Below are 13,387 nucleotides of genomic sequence, written 5' to 3' on the forward strand. Positions count from 1 at the left end.
ATATACAAGATTGTTTAATCATTAACAAAGATTAGCTGTTATGATAGTCAGAATGACCCTTTTTATTAGAACAGGTATACACTTGAAGTTATAAACAGCTCGTGCTGGAGTCATAAAAATGCGACTCAAGAGATAAATTTATGTCTTCAAGACATAGAAACTTGTCTCCAAAACATAAATTGAAGTCTGGCTCCGTCGAACTCAACTCGAAGCACTTTTACTCGCGCCTGAATTAAAAATTCGTCTTTTTGGTTAAAAATTCAAGTATTTCAGTTAATTATTCATCATTTCGGTTGGAAATTAATCTTTTAGGAAAGAAATAAATGTACTTGGTTGAAAAATTAACTCCCATGTTGAAAACTAATTTCTAATTTCTAATCTCCTACAATTTATTATCACTTAAATGGTCAATTTCACACATTCTTGTCATAGAAATCACTTTCAATAGGATATTTATCGTTTACGCCAATAAATAATAATGCAGCTCCCTTTTGGGGTCTTGATACCTCTTCTCCTCATACTTCTCCTTAGCAGTGATGTTGTAGTCGGTCGGAGCCGAGAATACGACAACGAATATAGTTCGTTTCTCGAAGTCTTGGAGAACGATTTTAGACCTTCAGTATGCTACGAAGACGGCTGTTCGATAATTGTAGTTCCAGAAAAGTTGGTACTTCTCGTTTTGGACAATTGATTCTATCTCCTTCGGAGCGTTTGGCAACACAGGGTCGCTGTCAACACGGTAAGAGCGACAAAGATGGTTATAAATCACTCTTAGGTCTGCATTATTTCTGTAGAAATACGTAGTTCCCACGTGAATGGGACACCTAAATAGCATGTGTTCTAGATACTCATCGTATCCATGAAACGCTCTGCACCTTTCACTGGGAACTTCTTGACATAGAATGCAGTCGCGGTATACTAACGTGGAAATCACACACTCCTAGCACACGAAAATGAACCCATCTGAACCTAAATTAAGCTCTGATGATATGAGAAAAGTAAAAGTTTTCTCGTTTGACAAGGACTGTTCTTTTACATTTCTATAAAAGTTTCCGTGCATTTTCTTGTCAAGTAGCTCCATGCGGAATTTTTTAACCTCTGCTTTCTCTACTTCAGCTTTAAGTAAATAAGCATCTAGACGGATTAATGCACTTTCCCCACTTTTGATGTTAAAATGCAGGCCAAGGGTCTCTGCTGATTGCTCCGCGGCTTTGCAAAGGAACGCTCCTTTGCCAATCGTCTCGTTGTTCTTGGCCATTTTTAGGAGAGAATCTGTGCCAATTGTAAGGATGTAAGATGTATTTAGAACAATTCAACTATGAAGACACTGGAGATTCAGAAGTCTGTGTCCACCTTGACGGCAGAACAGGCGAATTGATATGAAAGCTCATATGCATGATGTTACGTGTGGCGATGTCAAGGGCCTTAAGCTTGTTCTTTGTCCATTGATCCACCCCAAAATAGTAGAGTAGAACCAAGACGGCAAGCATGTTAGCCGCAGATATCTTGTTCAACGCCGATAGATTTGAAAACTAAATTTTCCGAACAAGATGCTTGTATCTGCCTTAAAGAGACTCTTTCTGTGATGTTACTTCTTGAATGCGGTTTTGAGGTATGCCCAGTTATGTAAGGCTCTCTTGTGTCAACATGTCTAATAACACTTATATGCACAAGCGCAGGGTCCCCGCTTTCCTGAGGGTCCCGAGTTTAATACAATAACAAAGTTCCTTAAGGGGCTATCCCAAGAAGTACTCAGTGAACATAAGGGACGAACCCAGTACAGAGTCTTATGGAGGTTCATAAGTTTTTGTAAGTCCTGCGAGGACTTACAAAGAATACTAGTCTGCAGTGCGACTTGTTGGTTATAAAGGTAGATATGGATACTGCGAATACGTTTATTCGCTTATTCAACATAAAAACTAAACAAAAGAACCAACTATTTGTCACTAAGTTATGTGAGTGTGTATTCCACGTTTTTTTCGTTTGTACATAATTAATTATTGAAAATATCTACGAATTTAAGTATGATTATTATTAACGAATGGATTCAAAGCAAATTAAACAAATTATTCGCCCAAGTCGGTTTTTCGAGTAGAAAAATGAGAAAAAGTCAATCGTATATCAAATGATGCGCGACTGTAGACACGGCGTGAGAGTTAACCCTATATGAACGCGGAATACCTCTTGGTATAGCCCCCGGGAAACTTTGGCAGCCCACAGTTAAAGAAATGTTACAAATATTGCTTTAGAATGTTGATTTGTTGTAGATTATACTATTTTATTTCAGTATTGTTAACGCTAACAAAAAATCACACAGAAATAGCAATTGAAATGTAAACAGTCAGGGCTGTCTGAATCGTTTCCAATTGGAATATATAATCTTGCGCAATATACCGGATTGAGTACTCGTGCACTGTGGCCCTTCCATGGCGAAATTCGAAACCGCTCTCACCGTGCCTACCTGATACACTTCGTGGGTCAGCAGTTCTAGGAGTGCCTAAACCGTGGGTGACTGAAACGCGGTTAATTTAATGGGATTTTTATTTGCCCGGTGGTAAAAAAATAACCACATCAATTTAAATGATTTGAAGTTATCACTTCTGATAAAAATAAGACATATTTTATTAATAAACGATAAAAATTTCAAGAAATACAAGAATGGATCACAAACATAAAAAAAATATGAAAAAGTGGCGATTCACGCGAAAGTCGTGCGGTTTTCGATAGAATCAAATATAGTTCAAATATAGATTAGAATATATAGATTCAAACATAGATAGAAGTATAGCCCAATTTTTTCATGTTGAAGAGAATGTTTTCGGAACGAGTGGTAGGCGGGAGCCGAATTCCCGAGCCTATCAAGAGTTCCGAAAATTTTTCCCAAGCCATGAAGACGGCTCTTCTACATGGCATGTACTGTATTCTTTTTGGTAGAGACGCGCAAAATGGAAAGCGTATTCTGCTGGTGGTGGATTAAACGTGATCTCTCTTTTCAAGTCGGCGAATCAAGCGCATGTAAAGACCCTTGAAAGAAATGTGGCACTTACTCATTCTTACATTTTATGATAATTACATTTTCGAACATTTTGGATGATTTTTTAAACGCGAAAACAATCTTAAACAAACGAGAAAAACAGAGCTGTCGGAGCAGCCACTTAAGGAGTCTTGGGCGTTTTTTCAACAACAACAAAATTACTGATGACTCTAAAACTTGGAGATTATTTATATGAAGTATGCCGAATTTATTTTAAAAAATTCTATGGTTAACGACGTCATTTTCGAAAAAATCGCTACCGGAAAAGTGTCCGTTTAACACGTAGTCTTATGGAACTACTGAGCAAAATCGACTAACTTCTGGAACAAAATCACGAGTCCCCGTAAATAAAATATTTACAAATACTTTTCATTTCCAGGAATATATTAGTTTCATAAAAACAAGGGATTGACGACTGAAATCAAGAGAAAATTGCAAAAAGGGACTCACGTTCACACGAAGCGCTTAGCTGAAATTAATAAATTTTTACTATCGCATTTTTTAGACGACTTCTTCGCGACTTCTTACTCTTTTACTTAGATGAAACTGTAATATGTTTGATTATAAAAAAATAAGTAGCAATAGATATTTAAGTGAAACGTGCCCCCCCCCCCCCAGGTTCCCCTCACTTCATTCAACACCATACGCCCAAGCCTCTTTAACATACCGGCAGCCTCCATCTTTTTGTATTCCTCGCCGTTCCTCACTGAAAACTTCAGCATATCTCCGTCGCTTTTTAAATAAGTGCGACCGCGCATGCGCCTCGATTTTGTTTCTTATATATAATGTTAGGCCTAATACTCTAACACAATTCTTTTACTGCGAAGTACAGTTTTATATAATATGCAGGTCACGCACGTCGCACAGAGGCTGATTCTGGATGCAAGTGTTGATAACTTATGTGTAGTGTCAATTTTGATCAGAACGCTGCCTAATCTAAAAAAACCACTGGAAATCATCATAGCCAGTGACCTAAAAATTCCCGTACTGAGCGCCGATTATAGATGGCATCAAAATAACAATGAAATTGTAAAATAAGTCAAAAAAAAAGAGTACCCCTATTTTTTGTTTTTCCATTTTGACTCATTTTCAAAAAATTGTTCAAACAAAATATAGCGAAATGAAAAAACTTTTTTTTTCAAAAAAACTAATAGTACCAATCGATTCTACGGGAAACATCACGACGAAAATGTATATGGCGTTTTTTGCCATAGCTCATTATGGTACTGTAAAATCGTTATAAACAATTTCGACGTATAAGGGCAAATAGAGGAATCATTTCCGGCCACGATTTAAAGCCACTTAAGTTTACGAAAAATTTATCAATGTAATTTAGCATTGAAAACACAATAACTTAACATTTTATCTGTTACTTTTTTCATTATTTAAACAAAATTATTCAAGTAAATAATAAACGAAATTCCAACATTTTTTTCGAAAAAAATAGCAGCAATTGATTCTACGGGAAAAATCATGATGCAAATATTATTCACGTTTTTCTGCCAGAGATCATTTTGATACTAGGGTGAGTGATCCAGTGAATGAACACTTAAGGAAATCACTGATTACAACTAGTCCATTTCACGTTATAATAATTTATTATTCTTAAAAAACTTTCGAAAATAGATTCTTAAGGGTTCAAATTTCATAATCCGATAAACAAATTTTGTTTTCACCAAAAAGCTTTATAAAAAATAATTAAATAGTGCAAAATTAACGAAAACACCAGTGAATGAACACTATGAGCCAATGAATGAAGAGCAGAGCACCAGTGAATGAACACTATAATCACTGCAAATTGGAATTAGGATTTAGGTATAAAATTACATAGGTACATTACAAAATCAGCATTTAAATAATGTAAAATATTAGAAAGCGTTGCGAATTCATTAGATGTACACGGTAAAAAAAATTGAGCTGTGACAGGGATATTATTCCTTATTATAGCCAAACATTTAGCTGAAAACGAACGAAGGAATTTAGAAAGATCTCTGGATCAGCGAAAATGAATATCCTTGACCATTTTCCATATACCAGGGATATCGTATAGTCAAACCCCTAATAAGTATAGCTATAATAGGGATATTGAGAATAGGTGTCTGAAGCAATTATCGGAAGTGCGCCGGTGCATTATGGGAGCAGCGAAATGTAATGGCGACGGTCTAATTTACTTGGACAAAGCGCGATTGTTAATATTAAATGGAGCTTATGATGCAGTAATAATAATTTCCATTTGTTTTGATTGTAGGCGATAACTATATTGAAATATCAAGAAACGCGATAAAAACAACAAACTTGACCTCTAAATGTATTACACGGATTTCAGGGAAATTCATTTTCGCGATACCAAACGAAAAATTGGCTACTGTAAGTTAATATATTTCTATAACAACTAAATTTTTTTTCTAATCTGAAGATAATACAATTATATATAATCTGTCGAAAATAATAAACTTTCGAACTTAGCAATTTTGTCCAAATTCCTGATTTACGAGAACAATTTACATAAAGTAACTAAATGTTTAACTCTTCTAACTAAACGTTTTACCTAATCCAAGCGTACACTTTCTTTGAATTTAATATATTCTCGATTCACTCGTTCGCCTCAAGAATTTTTTTCCCGTGTATTATTTCAATACAAACCACAAGCCATTTAGATATAAAGAAAGGAGGGAATACAAAAGTTGAACACAGAACTAGGTTAACTTTTCCTAATTTTTTATTGCAATATTTATTTTTAAAACATTTCTATCAGTTCTTTTAACCTTACAAAAAATACAACTTTTCGTTTAAAAATAGACAACTTTTATCTAGTGACTACAATAGAAAACTTCGATTTTTGGGACACATAACATTTGTAATAGTACAACACCTTACTATGTTGCTTTAGGTTAAATTAGCAAATACAATTATAAATCACAGTGTTGTAAAAATGGAAATTCTTTAAACATTTATAAATATATATTGAATAGTACGCAGTAGTACCTACCATGAATTAATGTTTTTTATAGTTAAATAGCGTTTTCTAAATGCAAAAAAGCATTAAATTTCTAATCTCAAAGTTGCCTTACCTTTAATTTAGTTCGTGCGTACTTTTTTGATGTTCTAAACATAAAAATATACATTTAAACTATAAATATTTATAGTTTATATTTATATTTATTGCTTCGATATTTATAGTCTCATTAATTGAAACAAACTTATTTATATGTAATGAAACAACATCCAGGTCTCCGTCACCTGCTGTTCATTCACTGGACCTGCGGGGTGACAGTTTTGCTCCAATAAATGAACCCAGCGTTCGTTCACTGGAACACGGGCAATTTAAAGGTCCCGTACGTGAACACTCATTTATTAATAAAAAACGTACTTTTTGTGAAAAAACCTTGTGGGAAATTGAATAATAATATCTTACAACTATAACAGCACAAATTTGATGCAGAAAAGGTAAACAATTTTTTTGTAAAAGCAGTGTAAACAATGGTGACTGTTCAGCCACTGGATCACTCAACCTATAAAATTGTTATAAATAATTGCGTGATACATAGTCAAATAGAGGCATCATATTCTGCCACGATTTCACGCCAATCAAGTCATAGCTAGCTATTAAAAACGCACTAGCATTAAAAATACGACCCTTTTTGGTTTTGTCTCTTGTTTTTCAGTTATTTAAACAAAATAACATAAGCCATTTTTGACAATTTGTTTTTTCGAAAAAAATGTTGGAATTTTTTGATTATTTATTTAAATGATTTTGTTTGAATAATGACAAAAGTAACAGCTAAAATTGAAAACTATTGTGTTTTAAATGCTAAATTACATTGATAAAGTTTTCGTAGACTTGAGTGGCGTGAAATCAGGGCCGCATATGATTCCTCTATTTGCCCCTGTACGACGAAATTGTTTATAACGATTTTACACTAACATAATGAGCTCTAACAAAAAAGCGTCATATACATTTTCGTCGTTATTTTTTCCGTAAAATCGATTGGTACTATTAGTTTTTTGAAAAAAGTTTTTTAATTTCGCTATATGTTGTTTAAACTATTTTTAGGAAATAAGTCGAAATGGCAAAACAAAAAATAATGGTACTCTCTTTTTTAACTTATTTTACAATTTCATTGTTATTTTAATGCCATCTATAATCGGCGCTCAATACGGGCATTTTTAGTTTATTGGCTATGATGATTTCCGGTAGTTTTTTAGTTTAGGCAGCGTTCTGACAAATCGAAACCTATTTCTCGCTGTGTTTTTTTAAACTAAAGGTATTCACAAGTATTTAAAAAAAGGGCGGTTCAAATCGGATCAAAATTGACACAACACATAAGTTATCAACACTTGAGTCCAGAATCGGCCACTGTGCGTCGCTTGAAAAGATAGAGCTTAGGTCTAGGTAATACGTCGAAAAAATGATTAACATTGCAAAATATTTAATAATAAACAGAAAGAGAACAATATTATGAAAAAAACTTAAACAAATAAGAATACTCTGTCCTAAATAGGTTTTGAGTTATTGTATTTTAAAAAATCCCCACTTTTTTGGATGTTTAGGAGAAAATCACTAATTTTTAAGAAACACTGTGTAGCACACACACCTGATTACACATGGAAAATTATTTCATAGATAAATGAAAGTAGTCTCAATTTGCTGTCATTTTTCAAAGACAGAACTTGAAAACTTAATTCAAAGAAAAAACAATTATGTTCATGCAATAAGTCATAAGTTATGACACCTCAAAATTGATCTTTTTTGCCTGTTTTTAGGGGCAAAAAGTGGAGTTACTTTTTCCGAAATAAATCGTCCCAGATTCAATTGTCGTCAAAGATGCCAGATGATGAAATCGAATCTATAAAAATCTGCGTACATATGAAAGAAAGTTTTTCAGTCCAAATATTTTGGGAATTCAAGGCTTTAAAATAAGTTCTTGTTGTTGCATTTTTGACTGAAAACTAAAAAGTTACGTATGTTTTTGGAAAATACGTCGATTCCTGTGTGTCCCACCACGAAATTTCTACAGAATAAATAATAGTGGAATCATTTTGCATTAATTAAAAAAATATATATATTTTTACATTTTTGTCCCAAGTAATTATATGCAATTCATTGATAATGCATGATACGTATTTTTCCATTGATTTCCATTGAATGGGTCTTTATGGGTACATTGTAGAGGCTCCTTTCGGTTCCTTCGGTCCGCCAGGGAGATAAAAAAAAATTAAACAAATATTTTAAGAACGTGTAACCTCAGAAAATCGATTGACGTATTATTTTATTCTTTTAAGAAATTCCAGGCTGTTACTATCTGAATAAAGTTAAACAATTAAGAAATACTATTATATATAAAAGATTTTTCTATCAGTAAGAAGTCTAAATTTTTAATTATTAGCACATAAATTCATCTTATTATACAAAAGTTTTTATGAATTCCACTATCTCAATTCAACAGTAAATTTCCTTTTTTTAGTATTCATAAGATAGCCAATAAAATCAAAGAAAGAATTTGGAATCATTTCCTGGTTCAAAAAAATGTAAACAGAATAAAAGAACAGAATAAAACTCAGTGTTTAAGTTTTCAAAGCTGAACCATTTTTATTTTAAGTACTTAAGACTAAATTGCAAATCAAACCATTCAAAGTGGAAGTTTTTTTTAACTGTAAGCATTTTAAATGTGTAACTAAAACATTTAAACCCGGGGATTAGGAGTTCAAACGTTCAGTAATGTATGTAAAAATTACAAGCCTTCTAGACACTTCTACTAAATAAAGCATTGAGAATTGTACAACATGGATTCAGAAGCCTGTAACTTTGTTTATTTAAAAATTATGCCGTGTGAAATTAAAAGTATTGGATAAGTTTTTCTACTATAATTTAAAAAATTTGAATGAGTTACCTACAATTTATTTGGTCTAAGTTTCAAAATATTGGCGCCTTCTTACGTTCCATAATGATTCCAATAGTTTTCATTTGGGTATCTATTATTCTGAGTTAAAGATTAAGATTGTTACTGCATCATTTTGATATTGCTATAATTATTTAAATGCGGTTTTTCACACTTTCAAATAAACAAATTTCAACAATATGAATATAAACAGAAGTAGATAAACGTTGTATAACAATATACCCTCTAAATCAAACTACTATACATGAAACGGCATGATTTTTGCATGTAGTTATAACCCAGATACTTTCGATTTTTAATTAGGTATATCGCCTGAACAAGCATTCTAATTTTTGTTCTTAAAATTTATGTTAAATTATTAAAAATTTTATTTCTAACCATTTAAAGCGTAGGCGCCATGTGTGTTACAAATGAAAACTGCAGAGGGCGCATTGCATGCAAGTGCATTTACTTAATTCAATATGAGTGAATACGATTGGGAACAATTGAAACAATCAGCAACAATTTAAACCGATTCAACTTTTGATCCCTCCTAATCGTTGTACATCGTTTCCAAACGATTATTTGTAGATGGAGCAAAAGTAACTTCTGAAACTTTAAAGAAAAGTCCGGTTTGGCAATAGATCTGTTCTAGAATTTTTGATACGTTAAAAAGGACCCTTTAACTAAGCTTTGTCATTAAAAATATATTGCAAAAATAATTTTTTCGGGAACCACTTTTCAGATACCTGGACTAATTGTGTTTTTGATTTTTAAAGATATTTCGATGAAATAAATCCGCTTTCGAAAACATGTAGACTAATAGACGCTCCTGGACCAACACCCGTCAGTTATAGTTGAATGCAATATTTCTTACCAGCACGGAAGATTTCGCCACAGCCATCACAGCGACTGGCAAACTGTGCATCGTAGCAGTTACCACAATAGATTTTATCTACCTTGCTTCCGAATTGTTTGTCAACCAATGAGACTCTGCACTTATTACAAAGGAAGCAAGCCTCATGCCAGTGCTTGTCCTTATAAGAAAGATCCTGAAACATCAATGGATATTCTTATAAATATATATTAATCTATTATATATGTGTATTTATCCAATATATATAAAGTTCTTTACATTAGTACTAATATGTTATGTTATATGTCATGCAGATCATGTTCGGATCAAATATTTAGGATAAAACAGTCAGAAGAAAAATTATGGTTAAAAAATGTTGCAGGTAATGCTTAAAGCAGGGTAAAGTCAGCTAAAGTATGGAGTAACGTTCGGCTGGGTAATCGATAAATGGGTAATAATGTACTACTCTGGAGTGAATTCTATGGAGAATCTTTGAGTCTCGAAGAAGAATTTATCTTGCGTCCATAATTTTTGAAAATAGTTCTGACGTTTAAGTGACTCCAAAATTGATATTTAAAAAGGAGGGGCTAAGTTCACGCTCCCCTCCACTTTTGAAAAAGTGTAATTTTTCTTGAGTTTTGAGTAGACACTGAGGTCAAAGTGACGAACGAATTTTGAATTTAAGGTAATTGTCACGCGACAACTACCTTAAAACTACCTTAAAACTGTTAAGAGTCCTAGAAGTTCAGTATAGAGTTTTGTTCTTCGCCAAAATACCTGCTTTGAAAAGTGTTATACCGTCTGCTCTTTGAATAGTACCGGACGCGTGCTGGTAGGGGAGTATTTTTCATGGAACTTACCTTCTCCCACTCTTAACATTTGGAAGTGCCATTTAATTCGCGCCCGTTCTCTGTAAATAGTTGCGCTCGTTAATTTTATTTATTTTTTCCTCCGCAAGTAAAAAGTGTAAATGTTTGGATGTTTTTTTATCGATTTTGAGTCGGCAAACAAGAGTCGTTTTCGTAAAAGCATTAATTCGATAAGTATTTAATTAATTAATATATGTACTAGAAAGCATTAGTCCGGCACATAGTATATTTTCATACATGTATTTGGGTGGCATTATTCAAAGAGACTGGATTGAAATGCCAGCGCTCAAAGCGATAGCGCGATGATGGGGGATCCTTTTGTGAAAAAATTAGGAGAAATGACACTATTCTAAGTAAGCTGCTGTAGCTTTTTGGTCTTAAGTTGATCAAAATGTGTTATAAGACTTTTTGATCGAGGTATTTCGGGGGCAGGGGTATACAAATTAAAAAGAAATTCTGAGACCCTTAAAATTTTCAAATTCTAAATGTTCGAGTGACTTTGAACTACTGTAGCTATTTGGTTTTGATTTGATCAAAAAGTGGCAAAAGACTATCTCGACTCTTCAAAGACCCTCCAGTTACTTTCGAACATCCGTTCAAACCAGAAGAGGTCGTATCATTTTGAAGAGAAATGTATGAAGTGCGTTATTCACTTACAGAAAAAGAAGATAAATAACTTCAAGGAGCTGTGCAACGCCCTCATAACATCTGAAGAATAATTCCCACTCATCACTACCTAGGAGGTGAAAAAAGTATCAAGAGGCATGAAGAACTATCCCGCTCTGGCATCAGATGGTATCAAGAATTTCTTATGGAAGACGTTTCCTTCGAACCACCACCAGCTGTTCCACATTTTCACTTCTAATCTAAAGTCGAAAGAGCCCATTCTGGAGTGATTGATGGAAGGGCGCATAGTACTCCTGCTAAAGATGGGCAATTCAGCTGACCCGGAGAATTACAGGCCAATCACTTGTCTGAACACATTGCGTAAGATCTTACCATCTATCCAAAATGATAGGGTTGTTCGGACAATCGGATCATTGTGGAAAAAATAGACAAACAACACGTCTTAAAGAAAGGCATGGAAAGATGTCGGGAGAACTTGCTTATCAATAGATGTGTCTGCAAAGACGCAGAATCCCACTAGAAAAACCCATGGATAACCTGGGTTGATTAACGGAAACCGTTCGATTTAACGTACCATAAACTTATCATCTGTCCTTTGAAAAGCTTAAAGGTTCATCCATACATGGTGAGGTGCATAGAGAGATTGACGCCGCTTTGGAAAACCAGATTTACTATCTCATCTCAAAAACATCGTGTAACAACTAACAACGTCACCTTTCAGAAAGGTGTCTTTCAGGGCGACACCAAGAGCCCACTCCTCTTTTGCTTCACATTATTGCCACGATTTCTCGTACTTCGCCTTTCCAAAAAGTACTTTTGCGGCAAACGTAACAATCGAATGCATAAGGTCACTCATGTATTTTACGTGGATGATCTTAAGATTCATGCTAAAAATAAAGAGCAACTACATCCAGCTGTAGAGATTGTCGAGAAATACTCTCAGGAGATTGGAATGGAGTTGGGTTACAAAAATTCGTCAAGGTTTATTTGGAGCGAGGAAAACCTAATGGCATCCCCGAAGACCCTGATCCAGTCGACATACGTGCTATACGACACCTTGGTGCTGGAGAGATCTATACATACCTGCGCGTCTCACAGAGCCACTTTCAGGACGTAAGATCTATAAGGAATACTTTTTGTAGCAAATATAAAAATTTGGTCTCCTAAACTGTCAGCGAGGAACATAGTATCTGCAATAAACATGCTCACCTCCCTGGTAATGCTTTATTCATTTGGAGTAGTTCCAACAAAATCATGCACCTTGAGTCTTCTGTTTCGCGAATCTACGTTTGACGGTGTCAAGGTGGTCGCGGAATACTGAATCTAGAATGTCTTCACAATAAGATTATTCTAGGTAAAACACATATAGTTGCAAATGGACGGGACCTCTGCTTAAAATTGTCGGGAAGCACAAAGAACTGGGCAAAGGAGCGATTACCTACAAATCAGCGGGGAAGGCTTCTGAAACACTCGGCCTTGACTTCAATATTAGGGGTGAGTAAGATGCATAAAATCTTATCTGTAGAGAATATTCACTCCTGAAAACCCGGGTTAAGAAAGGAAGGAAGAAAAACTTCCGTGAAAAGCTCCTCGACAAGAGCATGCACGGCATCTTCTACAGAAATATGGAGGATCAGTCGATGTAGTATGAACTAAAGTTTGCTTTCCTTAAATCGCCCGGATTAAACTTGGGCATAAAGGGTTTCATTTTGGCATGTCAAGTCGGTGTCATAGCCACTTACGCACACCAATGTCACATTTTAAGCCAATATATTCCAGACGATATCTGCAGAACATATCTAGTCCGACTCATGCGGAAACGACTTACATCCAAAGGAACGATGCGATACTAAGAGCGCTTTATTACTATCTTCGTTAATCTTGCGGCATTATCCTTAATACCGCTCCGTTAAACGCTCATAGGAAAATCGAGTGAATTGCCGAGAATGAGGAGTGTAGCATGTACTGGAACTTCATATTCTTGACAATTGTTTCGGTGCGTACTCAAGGCCTGACATAGTTCTCATTGACTTCGAGAAAGGAACCATGTTGGTTATCGAGTTTTGTGCACTAGCAGACAAAAGCATCATAGCTAAGCAGAATGAAAAGAATGAGATATTTA

General features: G+C 34.5%; 1 protein-coding gene across 4 annotated transcripts in view; it reads right to left on the reverse strand.

Moving 5' to 3' along the window:
* LOC117182856 (four and a half LIM domains protein 2) overlaps positions 1-13,387 on the reverse strand; it is a 912,604-nt gene that overhangs the window by 111,612 nt on the left and 787,605 nt on the right. For all 4 annotated transcript variants that reach the window (XM_033375978.1, XM_033375970.1, XM_033375992.1 and 1 more), the window contains one exon: positions 9,791-9,965. In XM_033375978.1, coding sequence (XP_033231869.1) covers positions 9,791-9,965 — 175 coding nt within the window. The remainder of the gene's footprint in view (positions 1-9,790; positions 9,966-13,387) is intronic.

The sequence above is a fragment of the Belonocnema kinseyi genome, chromosome 1, assembly GCF_010883055.1.
Source record: "Belonocnema kinseyi isolate 2016_QV_RU_SX_M_011 chromosome 1, B_treatae_v1, whole genome shotgun sequence".
In the NCBI taxonomy this organism is placed as follows: Eukaryota; Metazoa; Arthropoda; class Insecta; order Hymenoptera; family Cynipidae; genus Belonocnema; species Belonocnema kinseyi.